The following is a 26158-nucleotide window of genomic DNA, read 5'->3' on the forward strand; positions in this document are numbered from 1 at the left end:
TACTATGTTAAAAATCCTATAATAAATCCCAGGAACTATAGAAAAGTAATTCCCAAACTGTCTCCTGATGAACGCATAGCCTCTGTATTTTCATGCCTATTTTAAACTTGCCCTATTGAAACACAACAGAAAGTAGGGGTATGAGATAGAAATAAGGAACTGGGAAGCATGAGTATAAAGAAATAAAAGATGTCTCCAGGACTTCCCTGGTGGCGCAGTGGTTGAGAGTCCGTCTGCCGAAGCAGGGAACACGGGTTTGTGCCCCGGTCCAGGGCCACAACAGTGAGAGGCCCACGTACCGCAAAAAAAAAAAAAAAAAAAAAAAAAAAAAAGATGTCTCCAGCATAAGGGATTATTTCATCAGGGAATTGTAGGAAGTTGAGTTCAGAGCATGGTGATATAGAGGGCTAGAAGCAGTGAATCCTGGAGAAAGGATTCACTCTAGGATGGTCAGAGGTGGCCATCCCTGTAGAGACGAATAGTATGTACAGAGTGTGACACAGAGGGTAAAAGTATAGACTCTGGTCATGTTTTCTTCCATTCCAAGAGGAGGAATTCTTTTTTTTCTTTTTTCTTTTGCGGTATGCGGGCCTCTCACTGCTGTGGCCTCTCCCGTTGCAGAGCACAGGCTCCTGACGCGCAGGCTCAGCGGCCATGGCTCACGGGCCCAGCCGCTCCGCGGCATGTGGGATCTTCCCGGACCGGGGCACGAACCCGTGTCCCCTGCATCGGCAGGCGGACTCTCAACCACTGAGCCACTAGGGAAGCCCCAAGAGGAGGAATTCCTGAAGAGAGTTTAAGGGGTGGTGAAGGATCTCTCCCCTCAGAACTTTCTTGTCTCTACAGCACCTCTGATCTCAGCACCCTGTCTTTTGCAGACTTGAGTATTTCAGGAGACTCCTAACTACGATATCTCTTGGTACTCACACTCAGAAGATATTCCTACAAAAAAAAAAAAAAAAAGGAACACATACCTGCTCTTTGACCTCAATGTTATGTTCCCCTTCCAAAATAAGGGTGACAGCTTGCATAATTTGCTTTCCATGAGTACTCATTATTTTATCTATGTGCTGCAAAACAATGGGAAACCCACAATTATGATTTGGAGAACAAAGAAAAAGACCATAGAAAAGAACAGAAGACTTCCAAAAGTTAAACAATGTACAGAGAAGACTCAGAAAACAAGTGAGGCACAGAGAAGGGAACCACCCACATTTCTTTATCTGCCTGAAGGCCGCTGACCCTGTTGCTCAGGGAACATTAAGAGAACAACAAGAAAGACCCCACACCAAGGCCCAGCCTCTCCTGCTGTGACATATGCCCACTGCTCTCCATGCTGACACCTTCAGAGGTCAATCCAGTCAATGTGGGCAGGGCAGGGAGGTATCTACGCAATAGCACTGAGAAGGAGTCTCTAAAGGGAAAGAAGCTGAAGCCCCAGAGATAAGTCATTTAGGCAGATGAGAAAACCCATCCTGGCCAGCAAATCAAGTAACAAGTCAAGGCAGGCTCCCATCCAGCACGGAGGAACGAGAGGACAGGCAGTGCAGGAGTGGAGGGTTAGGTGGCCATATGGTGAAACAGCTCCCAGAACACCTATGAAGGTGAGAGGTCTAAACATCAACTCCTGGCTTCTCTGGGAAGGGGCAGCATTTGAATCACACTTCTGGGCAGATGTTGATGGGAGCAGAGAGGCAGGGCAATGTTTTGTGACGCATATGCAGGGGTAGCTAATCTGGAAACCTGGGTGATTTTACTTACTGGGCGAGTAGAGAGGAGATTTCTAAGAAGGCCCAATGTCTTCATCAGCACATTCAAATCTGAATCTGATAATAACCGGAATAGCTGTTCAGTACTCAAGCTTCGTAAAATATCTGCTTTTATTTTTTGTTCAGCCTGAAATGCCATATTCTGAAAGGATTAAAGAAGTTTCAAGAATCATGCCTATATTTGCATTATTAAATTATATTTTAATAGTAATTCTGATAATTTTCAAAGTATAAACAGAATCTGCAGAAAATCCTTAAGGTTAAGTCACATCATTTTTCTGATTCCTGTTAATCACCTATAATTCTGTCTGTCAGAAGAAAGATAACTGTCACTCCTATACATACTCCTCTATGAGCACTATGACCACTTCCTGACACGGCATTTGCATGTCTTAAGATTTCTCAAATAAATACAAAATCTACTATTATATTTTTTAAAATTCAATTTATTTAAATTAAAAAACCAAATGCTTCACCCATTTCTCCCATCCCCACCCTTACCTCTGGCAACCACCAATCTGTTCTCTGTATCTATGAGCTTGGTTACTTTTGAGAATATCCTTCTGGTCATCATGTTGCTTTGTGTGCACTTTAATAACAAAATGACTACTGACAACTATACTGTGCCATGCACTTTGAGAAAGACTTAAATGTACTCCCTTATTATGCATGAAAATAAGTAGCGTTTTTTTTTTTTTTTTGCGGTACGCAGGCCTCTCACTGTTGTGGCCTCTCCCGTTGCGGAGCACAGGCTCCAGACGCGCAGGCTCAGCGGCCATGGCTCACGGGCCCAGCCGCTCCGTGGCATGTGGGATCTTCCCAGACCGGGGCACGAACCCGTGTCCCCTGCATCGGCAGGCGGACTCTCAACCACTGCGCCACCAGGGAAGCCCAGTAGTGGGTTTTGTTAACTTTACTGGCAGAAAACACCTACTGTGTTCACAGTTCTATGCTAGGTGCTGATCCACTGGACCATATCATGCAGGAAGCTCTCGGGGGTAGGAGGTGTATCCAACCTACTAGCAGCCCCAGATGGGCAGGAGCTGTTTTGCTCCTTTTTCTCCTTTTTGGACACATTATGGATTACCCCACCTTAACCTAAAGCTATAATAGGTCTGAAGGAAAAAGAAAAACATGGCTGATTCCAAATAATTCATACATCAACTTCTGGTATAAAAAAATCTCTTGTAAACTAGAAACGTATCATAATATGTGGTTATTGCCCTCCAGGAACTTCTTAAAATTAAGGATCTAAGACATACGAAAGATCAAGTTACCTAATAACACAAGGCAACATGGCAGAGCAAAAAGAGTACTGAGTTGGGTGTCAAGAGACCCAGGTCAAAGAGAATTCCAAGGTTTTATATTTTGTGGACAGAGAACATAATAACTGATAATATGGAAATTGATGACAATAAGATAGTTAATATGAATTTGAGGAGTGGGATAAATTCAATTTTCAACATTAAAACTGTGCTTGTCAGGGAGCCCTCAAATGAAGTCCCATTAGCCATTTAAGTGACAGACCTGGTGAACAGGGTACAGTTCCATCTGGATATGTATATTCCAAAGCAACCTCTTCTATTAGGGGGAGTTGAACCCATGAGAATAGATGAAGTCCCTGAAACTGTAGTGTAAAGGGAAGTAGAAACTGGGAACTGAAACTCGGGGGAATGTTCTCTGAGAAAGAGGTTGAAAAGGAGGCTAAGTACAAAGGAGGTGAAAAAAAAAAATTAAGTCCTGGGAAAGAGTTTCAAGAAAGAGAAGTGCCAAAAGCTGGTAAGTTAAGGAGAAAAATAACTGTGAATCTACTACATTCAGTGCTTTCTTGGAAGATGATTATTTCCACCCAAAGTTTGTGTGAAAAGACAGCAGATATAGCACAGTACAGGGAGATGAATATGGGCTTGGGACAGGTTCAGAACCCATTTCCATCATTTATTAGCTGTGAGGCCTTAGATGATTCATTTACCTTCTACGTTCCAGTTTCCCAATTGTAAGGTGGATATATACCAATATAATGTAAAATAAAAATTAGCGATAGCAAATATAAAACACCTAGTTTAGTGTCTGGCACACAGTATTGAATTATAACTACTCTAATTATGTTTAAAAAATTCATGGAGAATTACTCTATTTTCAATTTCAATAAATTTTATTTAAAAAAATTGTAAGGAAAAATGGTTCTCTGACTTCATAGTTATATAGTTTTAGAATTCAGATTATTATAAATTATTTACTAGAAACTGTTAAGAAATCATTGAGCATGTATACCCCAATTCTGTTACCTTGGGGAAGTTATTTAATGGCTCTGTGCTGAGCTTACCCATCTGTAAAATATGTATACTCTCTAGCTTATTTCACAAAGACGTTATAAAGGAGACACGAAAGTACTTGGTAAAGTAGGCAGCGCTATACAGATATCAATATGTTCATGAGGAGGAAAACTTTTTTTTCCCCAAAATTAGATGTCAAGTTTCAACACCTGTCTGCTTTTCTTAACAAACAAGAGAACCAAGGAACACAGTGGCCAAGCAACTTGCTTACATTTGAATCTGAAAGGTGAATGAAGTCTTCTAGGTCCTAAGTCTTTAGAAAACTGGGCCAAAAGAGCAAGATTTTTAAAAAAGAAAATTCCAGACATTTCAAAAACACATTCTTTAGTTTTAACTTTGATAACTGCTCCCTTCTCTTTGTGAAACATACCATTAAAGCCCAAATTCCATTCACTCGTAAAGCAGGATTTTCACTTTGGGTTAATCCACAAAGTAGCTCTACAGCTCCCGATTCTAAAATTGGCTGTGATTGGAAAGGAGAAAAAACAGTTTTAAAGTCAGGTTTGTTAACTAAGTGTATATATACCCTGGCACTCTGATTCCTATTTCTTTCCTACTCTTACCCAATTCCAAGCAACCTTCACAAAGCAGGCAGTGAGGCAGCCATAAAGATCACCTTGATTCCCATCTTACCCCTAGGTTCTTCATGACATTTTTCTTTTTCTTAGATTCCATATATATGTGTTAGCATGCAGTATCTGTCTTTCTCTTTCTGACTTACTTCACTCTGTATGACGTAAAATAGATAGCTAGTGGGAAGCAGTCGCATAGCACAGGGAGATCAGCTCGGTGCTTTGTGTCCACCTAGAGGGGTGGGATAGGGAGGGTGGGAGGGAGGGAGACGCAAGAGGGAAGAGATATGGGGACATAGGTATATGTATAACTGATTCACTTTGTTACAAAGCAGAAACTAACACACCATTGTAAAGCAATTATACTCCAATAAAGATGAAAAAACAAACAAACAAAAAGAATAAGAATGATGGAAAAAAATCTTAAAAAAAAAATCACCTTGAGAAGGTCAAGAAAAATGACTCACAAATCCAAAACCCAAAATAAACCCTGTTGTTTCCTTTTTCTCTGTAGTCCTGAAAGGCTCAGGAGATACCCTAATTCTGTGTACGTTTCACACATACCCTTATGATCCCATTACCTATCCATATTCTTCTCACCCTCCTCTGAGAGGGCCACCCCTGCTTCATGCAGCATGTGTCTCAGGTGTCCTTTACAAGTTGTGACTATGAAGCAATATGGCTGGTTTAGAATGGAACTGTCTTCCTTACAAATTGCTAATCTTATTCATCAATATGCTGTAGAATTCATCTTTTAGAACTACTTTCAGGACTATCTATCAATCATACAAGCAAAACAGTCTTGTACTTTTATGGTCATATCACATTTTATACCTAAAATAGCATGTGTTAGTCTGACTACTTAACTTATGATACTTGGCTGAAAATAGGTTTTGGTAGTTTCTAAAAAATTCAAGCCTTAGAGGACTGATGTACCATCACTAACAAATGCTTAGAAGGCCATCTTTCAGTGGATTCTAGAAATGTCTTAAGCAATGCAGATTTATATACAAATTGTGCAGTTTTTTAAAAAAATGTTTTATTTTGAAATAAGTTAAACTTATAAAATAGCAAGACTAATATAAGGAACTTCCATATATTCTTCTCCCAGATTCACCAATTTTTTAAAACATCTTTATTGGAGTATAATTGCTTTACAATGTTGTGTTAGTTTCTGCTATATGACAAACTGTATCAGTTATATGTATACATACATCCCCATATCCCCTGCCTCTTGCATCTCCCTCCCACGCTCCCTATCCCAAACCTCTAGGTGGTCACAAAGCACTGAGCTGATCTCCCTGGGCCATGTAGCTAGCTATTTTCCATTTGGTAGGGTACATATGTCACTGTTACTCCTCTCTCACTTCGTTCCAGCTCACCCTTCCCCCTCCCCGTGTCCTCAAGTCCATTCTGTACATCTGCGTCTTTATTCCTGTCCTGCCCCTAGGCTCATCAGAACCTTTCTTTCCCCCCCCAGACTCCATATATATGTGTTAGCATAAGGTTATTTTTTGCGGTACGCGGGCCTCTCACTGTTGTGGCCTCTCCTGTTGCGGAGCACAGGCTCCGGATGCGCAGGCTCAGCAGCCATGGCTCACGGGCCCAGCCGCTTCACGGCATGTGGGATCTTCCCGGACCAGGGCACGAACCCGCGTCCCCTGCATCGGCAGGCGGACTCTCAACCACTGCGCCACCAGGGAAGCCCTAACATATGGTATTTGTTTTTCTCTTTCTGACTTACTTCACTCTGTATAATAGACTCTAGGTCCATCCACCTCACTACAAATAACTCAGTTTCGTTTCCTTTTATGGCTTAGTAATATTCCATTGTATATATGTGTCACGTCTTCTTTATCCATTCATCTGTCGATGGACACTTAGGTTGCTTCCATGTCCTGGCTATTGTAAATAGAGCTGCAATGAACATTGTAGTACATGATTCTTTTTGAATTATGGTTTTCTCAGGGTACATGCCCAGTAGTGGGATTGCTGGGTCATATGGTAGTTCTATTTGTAGTTTTTTAAGGAACCTCCATACTGTTCTCCATAGTGGCTGTATCAGTTTACATTCCCACCAACAGTGCAAGAGGGTTTCCTTTTCTCCACACCCTGTCCAGCATTTATTGTTTGTAGATTTTTTGATGATGGCCATTCTGACCTGTGTGAGGTGATACTTCACTGTAGTTTTGATTTGCAATTCTCTAATGATTAGTGATGTTGAGCATCCTTTCATGTGTTTGTTGGCAATCTGTATACCAGATTCACCAATTTTTAACGTTGCCATATTTGTTTTATCATTATGTCTCTCATTCTACACACCCATATCCACATTATTTATCTTTTTCTGAACCCTTTGAAAGTAGAATGCAGGCATCATGCCACTTTACCCTTATTACTTCAATGAGTATTTCCTAAGAACAAGGATATTCTCTTAGATAACCAAAGAACACTTACCAAATTCAGAGAAACTGACATTACAACAATACTTTTTTTGAATCTATAGTCCATATTCCCATTTTGTCAACTGGCCCAATAAGTGCTCTTATACCATTTCCTTCCCTTCCAGTTAAGAGTCCAGTTTATTTTTAATATTAAAAAATCAATCATATTAATGATCCTATACCTGAGTTCATCTAACTTACTTTCTAACTAGACCCTAAATATTCTGAAGGTGGATCTGAGGCAACATAAGAGCTGTTCAGGATGATTAAAAGTGTTGCACTGACTGCAACCAGATCATCCTCAGCTGAGACCCCCACCACCAGGGCAGAGGAACAGACAAAAGCTCTGGTATCCTATCTCGCCTTCCCCTTCCTTCAGAACAACTGAAGGAAGTTGTTTCTCCCTTTTCGTTCCAAGATTTCTGCTTGCTGAATAGTTGTCTCTGAATCTCCACCTTGTTAGTAATGTCTTCCTAACAGTCAAAAGCCTGAAGGTGTTACAATGTAGAAAGACATTCATCAAAATGGGACGACTAAATGTACTTAATAATGGATGGTGTCTAAATCTAGTTCACGATTGGACAGGCCAGGGATATTTTAACACGATAAAACTAATGGGACGACTAAATGTACTTAATAAAGGATGGTGTCTAAACCTAGTTCATGATTGGGCAGGCCAGAGATATTTTAACATGATAAAACTAAATCTGTAAGGTTTCCCCCCTCCTTTATTAAAGTTTATTTCCATTTCCCTATTATAAAAATAATGCATGCTCAAACAATTTATAAAATGCATAAAAGAAGGGGAAAAAATCCCCAAATGCAATCCTTCCCTAAACAACTACCATTACCATTAAAAATTAAAAAGATTATTTTCCAATGCCAGCAGTTATCTCTTGAAATGACCTGTAATCCTGGTTTACAAAATTGGGTCTTAATGTATTCTTTAGTAAATATAATTTGAAAATAGTCTATTACTTGTGTAATTATTTCCTACATTTGCAGTTGTAGGCAGTTTAGATTGACTGCAAGCTGTAATATCTTTTAAATACACTTCATATGCCAGGCAGAAAAGGGATAAGAGGAAATGATAATCATATTTTTAAATGATTTAATATGCACCCCCAAACCAAACAATTCAGAAGTAGCTTTTAAGCACCAATCCTCAAATTTCAATGTCAACTACTGTGAAAACTATTTAACTAAACTCTAGGTAGGCCGGGCAAAAGTCATCTAGGAAGAGAAAATCAACACTAACCTCTTTACTTGGAGAAAATTCAAGAAGAAGATTACATAACATGGAAGACGCTACTACTAGGATTTCATCTGGTGCATTTTGTAAAACCTGTGGGATTAAAAATAAAAGATACTATTAATGGTTTGCAACCATGGGGGTAAGATCACAAGAATAAATGAGAACAAAAACAATTTATCTTTCAAACTGATTTCTCATATTGGAGAGATAGTTAGGAAAGATCCACTTGACATCGAGTGAAACTTTACATAGTGCTGTCATTTTGACTGACTAAGGCCCTCACATCTATCTTGCTGGAGGAGAAGCTACAGCCCCACTTCCAGGATGGGGGCTGCTACATGGAAAAGGAGATAGACACAAGTCAGGGAGCAGGTGCTCTATGTAAAAAGTTTGAAGACCACAGAACTGCTTTAGGGCAAGTTAACCCAATTTACTCCACCATATTCAGGCCACTTATGAAACCACAGAATTGCCCGAGGACCTGAGACTTTCTGATGTCTCTGGAAAGACTTGTTTGACTAGGAACATGGATGGATCAAGCTACTACTCAGGCAGGGCAAGGTGGGGAACTGGTTCTCAGGACTGGAATCACACAGTCCTGGTTCCAACCCTCACTCCTCCACTTACTAGACATGTGAACTTAAGCACATTTCTTAACCTCTCTGAGCCTTCAAACTGAGGAAAATAACACTTCCTTGATGGGACTATTCAAGATTAAATGTGATTTGGTGAATAATAAGGGAAGCGGCATAGCATCACAGTTAAGAACACAGAATGCTTGAGTGCAAATTTCAGCTTAACCACTAACTAGGTGTATGAATTCCTTGGTTATGAAATGGGGATAATAATAGTGTCTGCTTCATAGAGTTTATGTGAAAATTAATATATGAAAAGATTTTACAACAGTAATTGTCACACAGTAATGGTTATATAAATAAGGTTTTAAAAAAGGTAACTTACTGCCATAATTGTTGTTATCAGGCACATAGCAGTTATACAGCAAACTAACTGCCATGGACTCTTACTGAACTCAGAAAACAACACAGCATGATGACAAAGGTTCGTTGCCATTAGCTATTATCAGAACCTCCTCTTTCTAGATTCTAAGAGAGAAGACTTCAAAAACACTACCACGTATACGCAATATCCACTTCAAATAAATCCTTTGCATTTGGAATCAGATCAGGATGAGGCTTATGATCCCAAAAGTAATCCTAGGAGCTCTAGTTACGCAAATGGAAATGCATCATCACAAAAAATTCAGAGAGTTAAATATATTATCAGCTAAATCAAGCCTGAGGTTTCCAAGTTAAGAACAAGCAAGAATTACAAAATGGAAGCAGTTCTCCTAAGATACTGTGTTTTAACTCTTCTGTGAATCATTAGCTAGTTGATAAAGAAAGATCACATCCCATATACTATGCAGGCTGATCTCTGTGTGTGCCACAACCCACTTTAACACCCTTTTCACCCTTCCCTTCCTTTGCCATGCCCTTCATATGTCTCTCAGGTATATACTCTATCCATGCCTTAAGGCTGTCCCATTCCAGAAGCCTCCTTGGAGCCCTTCCTATCAGAAGTCATCCTATCCTCCCCTGAGTGCCCACTGCTACTGTCTGTGACCTCTCTTAGGGTCCTTACTACTGTTCACTTTCAAATTCTTTGTGCAGCCCTGCCAACTTCTTTTCCTACTAACAAATTTAAGCTTCTTGACGGAATAATCTATAATAATATCTATAGTCTAATTTATCCAGGCCTGTATCAACTAAATGGCATTGTACAAAGTGGGTGCTCAATGAATGCTTCTGAATTAAGACAAATAATCATTTTCCAAAATTATACTACTTAGAATCATTGACTGAAATAAGTGAGCGCCTATCAAGGCTTTTAAAAAGTTGCTTTGTTTCTGGTCTATGTGCTGGGGAATTTGCAATCATATGAATTCAGAGCAGGGTATTTTTTGGGGAGGGGCATTCTGTGTTTTGTTAAGAAGAAACAAATGACTTTAAAAATGTGTAACTTTTAAAAGAAACATTAATAAATGGCTATTACTTGTTTTAAAAAGTTGCTTTGCTTGACATGATTCACTTTTTAAAGTATTATTTACTGTTTTAGAGATTAATCTGCTTTTATAAGTTTCATTTTCAAATTACATAATAAATTAAAACAGAAAAGATGCTATGAAATTCTTAAAAGCATTTACTCACTACAGTATAACATGTGAAATTCAGAAGTTGACATCTAACACTGACCAAACAGAATTTCACCAAAATAAGAACAAAAAATAATCACAAATAAAAGTTTTAGCTAAAATCAAATGTCTACTCTCTTGTGGTTTGCTAACCAACATTTAAAAACATGGAAAAGCAAAGGGGAAAAAGAATCAATAGACATGCAAACAGCCTCTGAACTAAGAGAAACCTAAAAGTATCTGAAATAAATCACTCATTTACTTCCAGGCTTTTAATACTATACTTTAAATGTGCAACATAGTAGTAGTTTGATAGTAATTATACCCACACGTAACCAAGTGCTCAAAATCCTTTTAGACTGCTCACCAGACCTTTGTCCAGGTAGAACTAGTCAAAAACCATATGTTGCTTCTTTCTGATTCATATGAGAGAGGGGTACCAAGCTGAGCAATCAGAGAAAATGGCTCCAGAGAAAATATTTGGCAGTTATTTTGGGAAACAGGAGAGCACTTTAAAAAATCTTGAATGGGGACTTCCCTGGTGGCACAGTGGTTAAGAATCCGCCTGCCAATGCAGGGCACACGGGTTCAAGCTCTGGTCTGGGAAGATCCCACATGTCGCGGAGCAACTAAGCCCGCGCGCCACAACTACTTAGCCTGTGCTCTAGAGCCCGCAAACCACAACTACTGAGCCCACGTGCCACAACTACTGGAGCCCACGTGCCACAACTGCTAAAGCCCACGCGCCTAGAGCCCGTGCTCCGCAACAAGAGAAGCCACCGCAGTGAGAAGCCTGTGCACTGCAACGAAGAGTAGCCCCCGCTCGCTGCAACTCGAGAAAGCCCCCACACAGCAACGGAGACCCAACGCAGCCAAAAAAAAAAAAAAGTTAAAGTGATATGTTTAAGAAAATTGTTTTGAATGGACAGAATCAATAAATCAAGATTAAGCTGCTATGAAAAAGGTGCAATCTAAGAACAAGCAAGAGTGGCAACAGTAAAATCCCTTTACTAAGGAGAGCGTAACGTTTCTGTTCACGCTACTCCTCTCTGGAAAATCCTCCTGACTTCCTTTTGCATTCAAAGCTACTTTGTAATCTTCCTGCCTGAAGCCTCCCCCAACTATTTCTACCATACTTATGCCTCTATTATAACCTGAGGCTTTAAGCTGGGGGCAAGAGCTCTGCAGTAAAAAGTTTTGGTAGACTTACTGTGCCCAGAGGCTTTCACAGTAGATACTAAAAAGCAAAACAAAAAACCAAAAGCTTAAACAAATAAATCTGTTGATTAAATGCAAGGTGTACAGTTACTTAAAAAAAAGAAAAAAAGATGGTGAGACTAAGTTGACCTGTGGTTCTATACTGTATCAGGGATAACATTATTAGTAGCAACCTGTGCATATTCTAAGTCTCAATTCAGATAATTATTTGACCTAAACCACCTTTTTCTTTTTTTTTTGGCCCTCAAGGAAAGACCTTTAGGTCTTAACAAAGAAGTCATTCTGGAATAGAGAGACAAGAAGTAATAATTGTTTTAAAAAATATCCAGGGATTGCCAAAAGACTAAGAGCAGGTTATATCTGTAAATGGCTGATTCCTTTCTTTTTTATAACTAAACATTACAAAGATGACTCTGGATATAAGTCTAAAGTGTAATACTAGACACACAGGGAGATCAGATGAGTAACTAGAGTTTCATTTAATGAAAGAAAGCCAGGCATGTACTTCCCCTGTCACACATGAGATGCTGACCTCAGAAATACATTCTGCACGTTCTAAAGAGGCTTAAAACATCACATCTGAGGAGATAAATGTTCAAAACGCTTTAACATAAAAATCAGATACACTCCTAGACCAGAGAGTGCTGTCAGCTACCTCGCACACTAAAGGCTCGGTGGGAATAGGTGTGGACTTGCTGCTTTCTTCTTACCTTCATTAAAGGTTTCCACACGGCGTGATCCTGGAAACTGGTTCGAAGCTGCTGCACAGATCTAGATAAACTGTGCAAACATCTACAAAGAATAATCAAAATTAGCTTCACAAGAAGCCGAAACTTTTACTTTTCAAACACACTGCTTGGCATTGCACAATTACTAATATACACTTCAAGTTTATCTACAGACATCGTTAATTCAACTACTTCAGGACTTCACAGGCTTTTCAGGCTAGCTTCTCTGTTAAATAGTGTTACGCACTGTATGAATTCACCTGAGAATACTTTCAAGTAACATTTGGATTCTGTGCTTACTCGGTGAAGGTCCGGAAAGGAAACAGGTTAAACACACGGCAAAGGATTTTTATTCAGGCCATTTAAAGCTCATACCTGACGGCAGCTAACCGCACCTTGACACTAGACTCAGACAAGCCAGTCACAATTCGGTCCATCATATTTTCAGTCTCAATGATCTGGAGAAAAAGGTTAATGCTGCATAAATAACAACACGAAGATGACAAACTTCACTGCTTGTAAATGCAAGTATGTTAATGTCCATTTTAAGTTAATGTTTTCAGCAAGAGTTTTTGCCTCTGGAACAACCATTCTGCAGTGGGGGCAGGCAGCTCATCAGAAAGGTAGGGCTACCCCACCAAGGACCTGCCAGACTGAATGACAGGCTTATGGGCAGATTATGTTTCTTCATTTATTTTTAAAGACACTTAAAACAATAATTACATGTGATAAATATTGCAGAGGTGTTGCATAAACAGCATTGAGAAAAAGCAAGATACGACTGAACTACCATTGGGCAGGTTCCTGCCAGAGTTTCTCCTGCCAGTGAGTTTCTTGAAAAATCATGGTCCACACTCAGCCCTTATGAAAAGAAATCTGTGGGTTTCTGACAGAGCCACCCTGTGGCTACTTTCCTCCCAAGCAAGTGGAAATTAAGCTAAATATTTAGAAAAGTAATCCTTGCCAACTTTCACTGTAGCACCAAGTCCTGCTACATGTAATCATTACAATCATGAAGCTTTATTATTTTTTTGAAATTTAAAAACAAGATAGCCTACGATTTGCCTTCATTAAACAATGCATAGATACAAAATAGTGTGTGGAAGAAATTAAGTTTAATTTGTGTGGTCTTATGGAAATATAGCATATTAAGAAAAAATGCTAATGCTATCAAAACACAAATATTAACAAAAACAACTATTATTTGTTGAGTACTTCTATGTGCCAGGCATTGTGCTAATAAGCATGTTACATTATGTGACTTAGGCCTTTTGTAGGCATTATTATTCCTCATCAGCACATTAGGAAATTGAAGACTCTAGATAATCCAGAGTTTGCTTAGGATCACGGAGCTGAGACAGGAATCCAGGCATCTGACTCTGGAGTCCTTATGCTCAGCCATGCTTGTAACACTGCCCTAGTTAGAGTAGTCCTGTGCTCATCAGGTAGTTCCCAGTGTGGGCAACACATTAATGGGAGTCATTACTTTCACCTGGGAGAACACCTGGCTGGGGAACATGTAGGAAGATCACCTGTGGAGTTTAACAAAGTCCCAGGCCAATTAAATCAGATTCTCTGTGGCGGGGTCTAGGCACCTGTAGTTTTTTAAAAAGCTCCTCAGTTAGAGTCCAGTGTGCAGGCAAGGTTGAGGGTCACTGCCCTCGACTAAAATGAGAGGAGTTAAAGGCTGACCACAGAACAGGAGAGGGTGAGAAATCTCAGGATGTTCAAGCCGAATGGGAAGAGAAGAAAACAGAGTTGAAATGAACAGTGCCTGAGAGAAGATTACCAACTATTAGGAACAGAGAACCACACTGCAGTTGTAGGGCAGGAGGAATGGTCATTTTTTAAAAACATAGTGATTTGCAGTTTCCGAGGTGGCTGAAGAAAACTTACATATTGATCTATTTCTCTCTCCAGACCAAACCTAATCTCACCGTTACCTTTATGCACATCCACCCTCTGTCCTCATTGTCACTTCCAGCCCCGGAACGTCTGCCTATCTATCGGACCCTCATATGCCTTTCTTTCTCACCTGGATGCCCTGCTCAGATACTCCACATATTAGATTCCTTTCCACTGTCTTCCCACAACTCATTCCTGCTTCAGATCCCAAACTGCTGGTATTCCAGTAGAAAAACCACCAAACCCGGCTGCCTGGTCTCTCAGGGTACGCCATCCCCCCTCAGTGGAGTCCTCACTGAGGGCCCGCCAGCCTTGCACTCCCCTGCAGGAGACTCCCACACTCCTTAGGATGTTTACCTCCTACCTCTAACGCTTCCTACCTCCCTCACACCCTCAGTCCCTCTGAGCTCACCTCATTTTTGCAGGGACATTGCTTTCTTTCTGGGACACAAGTTGCCTCAACTTCCCCCTTCTCATTAACGTGTCTCCATAACCTTTCTTCTTCACTCCTGTATTGTTGAAGCTGGGTACTTACAGCTCAAATCCCTGCCCCCTCCCCCACCCCTTTCTTGCATCTTTACTCTGCCCCACGCCACTGGATCCTCTTCCTCAGCCTGCCCCACCTCCCATTCCCACTCCTATTTAAAAGACGTAAGTGCCCAAACATTAACCTCTTTAAGCTACAGACCTCTCACCCCTTCCCCTCCTTAAATGGACATGTGTCCCAAAGCTCTGTTCATCCTTACTCTACTTAAATGACACTGTTGTGACATCAAAATCAGCTTGATATGGGTAATTCTCTTTCCTGACCTCTAGCTGCATATTTCCAACGGCCTGCTAAACACAAACGTTAAGTTCCACAATGTCTGGTGGAACGTCTAACTCATTATGTCCCACGCTGAGTTTATCTTCCCTCCCTAAGCCTGCTCTTTCCCTACATCTGTCTGTCTGTCGCTCCGACAGTGTTATTATTCTCCCAGTCACCCAGGCACTATATTTGTGTTAATTTTGACTCCATCTCTTCCTGAATACCCAATCAAGTGATTTTGCACTGTACACCTTATATTCATTTCTTTACTAGTCTCAGTCCAATAAACTAGTTAGGACCTTATTACTATTTGTTTGGGATTATAGTGTTTTCCAAGTTATCTAATCTTTTGTGCTACAGCAACTGTCAAAGACTGGTTGACTGACAGGTTACTTCAGTCAAAGGACTAGCCACTGTTCTTGAAAAAGACAAGGCCAAACCAGGACCTTTAGCATGGGAAGGAAATTAAAACTTGGGGCAAAAGTCTTAGGCACTGGATAGCTAGATGCAGAAGTCTGAAAGCTCCTTCCCTGTGGCTTGGGAAATAAATTTTACTTGAGAATAAGAAGGGATAACTTGGGAGAAACAGCTGCCTGTACTGAGTGTAACTACATTATCAGAAAATAAAGTGATGGGGGCTGGGGCAGAGACAGGGACACATGATTACTCTCCAAGAACTGAGAAATACTATTAGACTGGCTTCTGGTGCTTAAGAAACCTGGGCATGGGAAAGACTTGAAAGAGACTTCTGGATAATATTGACCGGCCACATCTAACCAAAGATGTAAATCTGTCAAGGCACAGGACAGGTGTAGCAATCATGTAGGCGTATAGACTCGCTCTATGCTTCTGAGCAACGCAATTGACCTCTCTGGGCCTTCAGTAAAATGAGAGGATAGAGCAATGATTATTTTACCTCCAATTCTTTGCAGTCAGGTAAATAAAAATTGTGTTAGTCTGTTTGGGCAAAACTATCATGTTGTTCAGAAGTGACACGGGAAGCAAGGCTGGTTAGAAGAGACTGGAGATAGTGCAGGACAGGGGGACAAAATCAGGGATTAGGCAAGGAAGGGCAAACAGGGCACAGCTCCTATTTACATACCCGCATTCACCTATTCAGCAAATATCTGAGTGTCCACTGAGTGCTAAGCATGGTTTTAAAACTGGAAGATACAATGCGGGAGACAGAGCCCTTGTTCCCACCAAACTTACAGTGTTGAACAAGCAAGTGCAATTAACTATTCAAGTGCTATGCCACTTGAATCCATGTCAGAAAGAGCTGACACAGGCCATTGGGCTTAAGGCAAACAGAGTGAAATAAGCACAAAAGGTAAGTAGGGAAAACATCCATTGTCAAGAATGGGAGTTTTACTATAGGCTGGGAAGTGGCCATTAATGACCTTACCAGAGAATGTTCTGGCTCAGGCCAGAGGACACTGGAGAACTATGTTAGTGGTCAGTCACTGCAACACAGAGTGGAGCTTTGAGCTTTCTCTCAAGTTTCTTGGGGGTGTGGTGGCTGACACTTTGGGCTGGAGGATAGCTATAGGTGGCTGGAAAACTTTTCTCCTGACTTAGGATATAAAACAGTAGGACTATCTGGAAGTATATTCCCTTCGGACTACAGGTCATAGTCTATCAAAATATCTGCAGTAGGAGGCCAAGATTTGCAACTAAATTCGTCATGGAGGAACTTCAGTAACGCTACTAGGTTTCCAGAAAGCACACTACTTGAGTGTCTGATCTACTTTCTCCATCAAGATATCAGTCAGGGAGCAAGTGGGTGAAAATGATGCAAAATCAGAATGTGAAATGAATCTAGGATTCTAATCCAGAAGAGTATCCTAAGAGGCTACGTGAATGAGCAACATGATCTAACCGCAACTGTAGCCTTGAGGCTACTGAGAGTGCCTATGCAGGGATAAAAGGAGAATTACAGTGAGTACACTAACCAAAATGAGGATAAAAATGTGATTAGGAGGTAGGGAGAGGTTTGGAATCAAATCCACAGAAAAAATTTTCAGGTCAGCTGGGAAGGAACTGGCAGTGGCTGCTGCCATAGCCCTCTGACCCACATGAAGGTCTAACAGAGCACTAGGTAGCTTCTCAGATCTGGGCTTGGAAAGCCAAGTACAACAAAACACATTTTCAACGACCCCAGTACCGTGCTGTAAAGCCTTGATAATAAGTGACAGCCAAGTCCTAGCCCCCACAAAGGATCTTTAGGTCTTTCCAGGATATAAGAGCAATGCCAAGTGGGGCTTGAAGCTGTTGTGCCTCATGATTCTCGTTGGAGATTCCTCAGCCATAGCTCAGCAAATATACCCTGCGGCATAGCTTGTTGAATCTGCTTTAAGAGAGAGAGACAGAGAGAGAGAGAGAGATACACAGACACTGTGCCTGGCCGGGAGGAATATCAGTAGTGGCCTGAATCCTCAGAGTGGAGGAGCCATCTCTCTATCTCTGCTCTTTTAGAGGACTGGTTTGTACATTTAACTATAGAATTAAATCCCATAAGATATGCTGTACCCTAAACTGACCACACTTTAGGTCAATGGACTAGGTGCTGTGTACCTCTCTGCTGCTGTCTTCATAACTACATGCTTTTGCTAAGCTTTCTGTCTCTGCCATTGCAGCTCTTGTAGGAGTAGATGAAGATCTACTGGAACAGCATCTGAGGCCCCTGTCTTGGGACAGGAGATCCCTACAGCCTCGGGGAGAGAAGGGTAGGCAGCTTAGAGGGTCATGGGGAAAATGCAGAGCCCAGATAATCCTAAGGCAGAGGTTCATGGCACACATGGGAATGTTAACAAGATAAAGGTGGCCTTAGCTTAAAAGGAATTCCCTAGCCCTCCATGAGCACTAGTGGATCCATAATTAAGTTGTGGCCAAGTCATATACCATCTCTTCCTCAGAAAACTGAAGAACTGAAGGATTACAGAGTTAAAACAAATAAACAAACAGAAAGACAAGACATGGCTATTCTTCCAGCAAGACCCAGGATGAAGCATTTTCCAGGTACTACAAACTTCAGTGTGGACTCTGAACTGTGATGAAACCAGATCAAGCAGAAGATGTGGAAAGTGAAACTAGGCAGATTCTTAGTGGTGTCACCAAACTTCTCAGACAATTCAAAGCAGGTGGGCTCGGAGTCAAGGGAGTTGGATTTTCTTAATGTCAATTACTTATGCTAATGTGCACAATGGCCAGGCAAACACAATTTGATTCCAAAGGGGCTTTTGTGAAAGGTTCCTAGAAAGAGTTCCAACAGAGGATAACAAAACAGAACTCTCCAGAAAGAGTGAAGACTTGGAATCAAACTTTGTAAGTCAGGAGAGGCAGCCATCTAAGAGCTAAGATGATAAGGTACGAAATCCAGAAAGTCTAGTTAAAGCAGCAAGGACTAAGCAGTCAAGCAGAGTGTAGCACAAGGAGGTCAGGAAGAAAGAGTAGGTGTGGCAAGGAAAAAGGATCTACAAGAGCCCTGAACCTGTTAGCTGTAGATGGCAATGCTTCAGTTTCATAAGTGTCAATGTAGATGGGTCTCAGGGCACACACTTGCGTCTTTCCTACTTGGGGCCACTTACTTAAGGTCCAGCCCCTCATCTAACTTGTCTTTTTTAAAGACGAGCCCTATGAACACAAGATCGGATGACAGTGCAGTCGACTGGCTTTGGAAATGAGGTAGAGGCTGGGAGGAAGGAGAAGGGTTAAGAGATAACAAAGTAAACACTAGAGTGAGATAAACATGTACAGCCAGCTGATCTGGTAGACTGAGTAGCATTGGTAAAGGACTGGGGAGGGATCTATCCCTAAAAATGGAAAACCAGCTTTCCTAGGTTTTAGGATGTGACCATTCTGATTTTGCCACAGAATACTTAAGGATATGCTGCCATGCATATCATGAAAATGCTTGAGTACTTAATATTTATAATTCCTGAGTACATCCTCATGCCATGTGCCCTTTATTAAAACAAAACAAAACAAACAAACAAAAACCCCCAAGAGCACATGGCCTTTCATGAATCAAGCAAGGGCAGCTGCAGTGCTTGCTCCTAAACAAGTTCAACTGGGAAACCAATCCTCTTTCTGCATTCTTCTGCATGGCGTTAATGGCAGCAGATACAACTCTCTGAAAGAACTAAATCCATTACGGCTGTTAATTTTTAGTTGAATAATGTTAAAATCTACAGAGGTCTTAGAAATAAACTCATCCACCTTCTTTAGTTGACAATGAGGTCTTTGAAATTCAGAAATATTAAGTCACTGGTCCAGGTTCTCTAGGCACATCTGAGGCAGAGCTGGGGCTCCACCTGGTTTTCTTACTTCCAGTGTGAGGTCCTTTCTACTCACTGCACTTAAGGATAAGATTTTTGCTTAGCCTTAGTAACTAAGTTGAGGCCTGAATTTGAAAATGAGGAAAGAAGAAAACTTAAAAAGTCAGCAGTGCTGTGCGAACTACATATTATATACTGACATCCTAAGCCAAAAAAGATTAGCATATACTATAAAAGGCAAAAGAGGTCATCATTAATAAACTGGACTGACAAGGAAAAAAGAAAAGGTACAACTCACAGGACTTACAAGAGAGAAAAATGACAAATCAACCATTCAGCTTGGGTTGGAGTATAAACACCAAAGGTCAGAGAGGATGCAAGTCAATGAAGAAAAGTTAAGAAAACACTGTGAAGAAACCACCAGAGTGAGTTCCACTGACTTTTAAATTCAATTCCCTTATAATCTGATCTCCATTCTAAAATCAGGATCTAGCTTCAGCAGATACCACCTAAAGAGAACTAATATCCTACTGTTCTCAGGCCACAAGCCCCATCTGCTCTGGATGAGAACTGCAGGTCTTCCCAACCACAGCCTATCCTATGTCATATTTTGCCACTGCTCCAATTTAAGATTTCTGACATTTTCCTCTAGTAAATATTTAAAAAATAAAGGGTAGGGCTTCCCTGGTGGTGCAGTGGTTGAGAGTCTGCCTGCCGATGCAGGGGACACGGGTTCGTGCCCCGGTCCAGGAAGATCCCACATGCCGCGGAGCGGCTGGGCTCGTGAGCCATGGCCGCTGAGCCTGTGCATCCGGAGCCTGTGCTCCGCAACGGGAGAGGCCACAACAGTGAGAGGCCCGCGTACCGCAAAAAAAAAAAAAAAAAAAGGTAGTTTTTACCAGAGGCTCTTTTTTTTTTCTAAAAGATCACAGCTTCTCTTAGGACAGACTACTGATCAAAACATTGTATTCTGGAGTCTCAGTAAACATTTTACAAAGCATTTCTTCCCTTCTCTCAGTCTTCTATTGCTCTTTACATCCACATTCATACCAGACTTCTCTAACTCCACAATCTTGGGAGACAGGGGGTTGGGAGAAATACTGGGTTGGCCCAAAACTTGTTTGGGTTTTTCTGTAACATCTTAGCCAGAGAAATTGAAAAACAAAACACCATAAGAGTTGATCTGCAGGGCCTCCTTTTGGTCCTTTCTCTTGAAGGCACTGAACTAAATTAACATCTAAGCTCTCCTGCAGGTCTAAGCCTGGGAGCAGTTATCACTTCACTTTAGAAGTGGAGGACAAAGAGGAGGGGGTTCTTAGGGTGGGCCTGTTTTTAAGCTTCTATATTTCATTCTTGCTTATAAGCCTCTTTAAGTGGTATTTTGTAATTTCTACCTCAGGACCTTTTTACCTTCTTAATAGCTGGGAAACTTCATTTATGTTAAATGCTTAGAAGAAAAACTCAAAGTTCTAAACTTTTCTACACTTTAGGGAAAAGTGAGAGAACTCTCTTGGCCCGACCTGTCCTTCTCCTAAAACCGAAAATACAAACACAGTGTGTGAGAAAAACTTATAATGTCTAAAAATAAATCAACACTTCCTCTATCAAAAAAATATTTCCCTACACATAAGAGTTCAATTTTTAAAGTTCAACCATTAGCTTTACGGCAGAATAGAACCTAAACAGCTGCTGATTTACACTTTTATTTTAGCACATAAATAAAACCATTATAAGTGACTATTCAAACAACAGAACTAGAAACTTCCCTTCCATCTCTTACTGTTTGCCAGGGATCTGCATGATGCACTGCCCTAAGAACTGTGCAACACAGTGGCCCCGCTCAGCCCCTACTCTACACAAAGCTGTGCACGCCACTGCTTTGTGTAAGACCTGTAGTCTTAATTATCCTACGGGTTGGCTGGCTGAATTCTATTGTCCAGACATACACAATTTACTCAATAAATACAAGCACAGTGTCTACCAAATACTGCTTTTATGGAGCTTACATTCCAGTTATGAACATTACAGCTTGATAAGAGATAACTACTAAAAGATTTCAAAATGCTGCCTCAGGTTTAAATCTACTCCATAAGGAAGCTGTCTACAAAATAAAATTCTGAAATGACATCATTAACTCTGGATGCTTCCTTTCCAGAACATTAATTTACAGTGTAATCATGTCAAGATAGTGGCCTTAGAAAAACATTTCCAATTATGCAGAAGTAAAACAGATATGGAGATCTTTCATTCCTTAATACCTTGGAAGGAAAAGGTGAGAATGCTTTTAAGTAAACTTCTTTATAGTATATAAATGGGCTTCAATTACAGCCTTATTTTAATCATATTTGGGTGGATTGCGGCAAAACCGGCTTTCAATGCAGATGAGACTTTTTACATACACCCAAGGCCCTGGAATTACTACACAGCAATTTAGTGTCTCATTCCTTAGCTGCTTTAAATTGTAAGCTCCCACAAGTATACACTAGTCTTCTGCTTCATTCCTGGGCACAAAGGAGGAGGTGTATCATAAATGCCAGATGAATAAATGGACATAATTAAAGCATCTCATTATCCACTTTGTACCAAAAACTGTGTGAGAGAAAAGACACATTTTCTGAATCTGATATTTTGCAACCAATTAATACAAACTATTAAGTTTTCTGAATTCATAGCACTACTTCAGACTATCACACATTCTCCAGTGACACTTCTTGCCATTTCATATCATAATTTGGCCCTAGTAATGGCATTTAATTCTACATGAGTAAAGTAATGAAGAGGTTAACAGCATAGGCTTTGGAGTCAGAGAGACTGGGACACGATGCATGGGCTATCACTTATTAGCTGTGTGGTCTTGGTCAAATCACTTGTTTCCTGACCTGCAATAGCTATCTTACAAGGTTGTATAAGGTTTAAGGGAGATAATGTGCTAACGCTGATTATCAGCACAGTGCCCAGCACACAGTAAGTGCTCAATAAATGGTAGTTCTGTTAAATTTCATTTCCCAGATTATCTCTTGATGTAAATACTTAATTACATGCCTTTTACATGCCCCCATACCACCTAACACAAGGCTTTGTATATAGCAAAGGCTGAATGGATATTTGCTTAATAAGGCAACTGGATCTTAATTTTTCTCATTGGCATGGTGAAAAATCTTATTCTGGCAACTCTGCTAATCAATACACAGAATCTAATCTAATACACAGATCAATACACTAATCTAATCTAATACACAGATAATCTTTTGGTTATCCTACCATAACCAAAAGTCATAGTTATTACCCAATTTGTCTGGGTTCTGTCACATGCCAAAATCATTCAAACAAGGGAATCAGCATGTAGGAAAGAATCCAGTGACAGTGTTATACTGTCAACATTTGATAATGCCTCTCTTTCAGGAAGTCAGACAACTGATCTCTGCGCCCCACCCCGATCCTGGGCTTTGGTAGGGTCCCATTTCTTTCTGTGGTTCAGTGCGAAGAGGCAAATGGGAAATGCAGTTTTTCATCAAACTGGTTTATGGTCGTTTCTGTTTAAGCTATGCAGTTTTCGCACAGGGTGGGCAAAGTTTTTCTGCAAAGGGCCAGATGGTAAATATTTTAGTTTAGGCTTTGTGGGCCTTGTGATTGTGCAGCCAACATCTCAACCTGCCACTGTAGTGCAAAACAGACACAGGCAACACATAAATCAACGTGGCTATATTCCAATAAAACTTGATAGACATTTTGTCAATTATATCTCAATAAAGTTGAAAAAAGATAAAGAGAGAAAAACTTTATGGACACAAATTTGAATTTAATTTACTTTTCATATGTCAGGAAATATTCTTCTTCTTTCGGTTTTCTTCCTCCAACCATTTAAAAATGCAAAAACCATTTTTAGCTCACACGCTACAGGATAATTACATAGGTAATAAGTACCCACAGGATATAGTTTGCTGACTCCTGTGCTAGCATTTTAATCACAGGTAAGAGTGTAGCACTGGTTCTGGTTCTTCATCACAAACTCAATCTTCTCAAGGTCTACTACTCCACAAATTTTATCATCCCAAACATTTCATTCATTTCCAGATAGAAAATTCTTGAAAATCCAACTAAGTCACTAATTTTAGTTCTACAGATCTAATATAGACCACATTTTAGCCCATTTCTTGGTTTATAATCACCTGTCTTAGATTGTAAATAACTAATGAAACAATCAATCTATACTTCCTATTTAAAAAAAAACAAGAAGTATAATTCAATGATTTATGCAACTACAATACCACAAATAACAGTAAAACACTCAATTTTATGTCTCCACTTAATGAAACTCTGAAATATAAGTTCATTACTTGATTTTATAAATACCTCTATTCTGTATATAGCATTATCACTCCCAGGTTTGCTTCTTTCAGTATGCTGAAGGCCAAGGGTCTCAATACTGTGGGCAAGTGGCAAAACCTGGTCCTGTCATGGTGAACTCTTTAAAAATACTTACCATCATGAATCAGTGTTGCAGAGTTCATTTAAAATTCTTTGGTAGATTAGCTTTCAGACGATAACTAACAATTTAACCACAGATTAAGTCAAGGAATTCTGAATTCTGAATGAATTTGTTGTTATTCAGTAGCAGAACCAAGTCCTGAAGGGTGCTACTTCTGTGGTACCGTCGAAAACCTTCAAAACGTTCAAGGCATTTGTTTCAACATGTAGACTAAGGCTCAGAAAGAATTTTTTGCATCTGCCTGATTTCACGGCAGAGACAAATACAGAATTTTGACAGTGTACCTTTGAAATGATCATTTAGAATTACTGAACTTCACAAAATGTTTTAAAATATAAATTCATGGTACAATTATACTGTTACACAGAAGACCAACTAGTAATAAAATCAAGCAATAACAAATGATTAAAATGTTCAAAGTGAAGTGCTTATCAAGTTTAAGAGATAGCAGAAAGATATTAAGAAAAACTGACCTAAATTTACAAATATACTTTAAAATCGTGTAACTTCTAAAACATAGAAGATTTACATTTGTTCAAAATTTGAACACATGTATTTGAGATATGGTTTCATATGAATGATGACCCTTTGGAGAAATGACATCTATGGCAACCACAGACAGTAATAAGTAATACTTAGATAAACAACATTAGACAGAATTTGGCCTCCTTACTTTTCTCAAGACATCTACTACTTATGATACTAACAAATTATTGATTTATATTGTATATTCTATTTAACTCCAAGAAAAGCAATATTACATTTGGTGCTTCAGAGGATATGCTATAGCAACAAAGAGTTTTGAAAACAAGTATTTTAAATATATTTAAAAATATAATTATAAGAGTAAGAAGACATCTTGTCATTTTAATAAGAGATAAACTAAAAAAAAGAGCTGATGCTTCTGAAGTATAAATATTCTTTTTACTAGAAGGAATAACTAGTAGTCTTAGAAATTTATAGCATAAAATCACTGTTTTCACTGTAAACCTTCTTTGTTTATGCCCCAACACTGTTCAGCTTTTCTCCCAATACTTAAAAATATATATTTATTTTTAATCTTCCAATGAAGTTATTTAAGATAGTCTAATAAATGCTTCGATTTACTGAGCACCTACAGGCACCATGCTAAACATTTTCAATACATTAGAGAGCTCATCCTCACAATGTCCCTGTAGATATAACTTCCTTTGCTAGGAAAAAGAGTAGAAAAATTCTCATTCTTCTTTGTTTTCCTTTTCTTTTCTTATTTTTTTCTCCCTGTACTTCTCAAAAAAATTGCCCAGGAAAAAAAAAAATTGTTCAGTTTAAAAAGAAAAAAACATCTCACGCTTTGCTATCTTCTTCACATACATCATGTACACACCACTGCGACTGTTCCACAGGCACCCCCCTGCCCTCGCCAGGGAGTAAAACCTTAAAATTTTATGTTATCAATTCTTGAAGATATAAAAGGCATTTAGAAAATATTAAATTATTAATTTCCAAAGTGATTCAAGGACTGCTCCATTGATATCACCATATCCATTTTAATTGGTTCCAAATAATTCTTTGAGCCCCTAGCAAATTCTTACTGGCCATTCCTTACTTTCCTCAGACGTACTGAGGTTTTATTATAAATACTGAGTAGTAAGGCTGTGTCTTTATTCCTCTTTATCTCACCTTACTGTTTTCCCCCTCCCTCCACCCATCTGACATTGTTTATACAATGTAGGCAGTTCAATCAATGTAAAATTGAATTAAATTACTGACCTTCACTAATTATGATTTTCATAAAAATCTGACATTCATTGAGAATATTTTATACAGGTGTATATCACTTTATAGGATAGCTTGATTCCTGACAGTCAGTCTAATTTCTATAAACCAAATCATACTTTTATCCCTAGGGGAAAAAAACTGGTCCAGATTCACACTTGTGAATGTTATAAATTTTTAAAAATCATACATTTAAAAAGGAAAACAACTAAGAAATAATGGTAAAAATTATTTCAAAATTAAACAAGTACCATACCATAAAACATGTTCTCTTTGGCCTACATTAAAGAAGTAGAAGACACGCCCTTGGTATTGTCTGCCTCTTGAAAATGGGAATTTCCTACATTTTCTCTATGCTAGTATAGTGAAACCCCTTGCCTATGTGATCAGATGTAGGTTTCCTCTATT

The 26158-nt window shown here is 39.6% G+C and overlaps 1 protein-coding gene across 3 annotated transcripts in view; it reads right to left on the reverse strand.

Moving 5' to 3' along the window:
* The window catches only part of ARMC8 (armadillo repeat containing 8), a 106582-nt gene that overhangs the window by 18685 nt on the left and 61739 nt on the right, over positions 1-26158 (reverse strand). For all 3 annotated transcript variants that reach the window (XM_082654511.1, XM_082654512.1, XM_082654510.1), the window contains 6 exons: positions 12889-12971; positions 12496-12577; positions 8380-8466; positions 4476-4568; positions 1762-1911; positions 975-1070 (listed from right to left, as the gene is read on the reverse strand). In XM_082654511.1, the coding sequence (XP_082510637.1) occupies positions 975-1070; positions 1762-1911; positions 4476-4568; positions 8380-8466; positions 12496-12577; positions 12889-12971 (591 nt within the window). The remainder of the gene's footprint in view (positions 1-974; positions 1071-1761; positions 1912-4475; positions 4569-8379; positions 8467-12495; positions 12578-12888; positions 12972-26158) is intronic.

The sequence above is a fragment of the Grampus griseus genome (genome assembly GCF_964374135.1).
Source record: "Grampus griseus genome assembly, chromosome: 5".
NCBI classification, from domain to species: domain Eukaryota; kingdom Metazoa; phylum Chordata; class Mammalia; order Artiodactyla; family Delphinidae; genus Grampus; species Grampus griseus.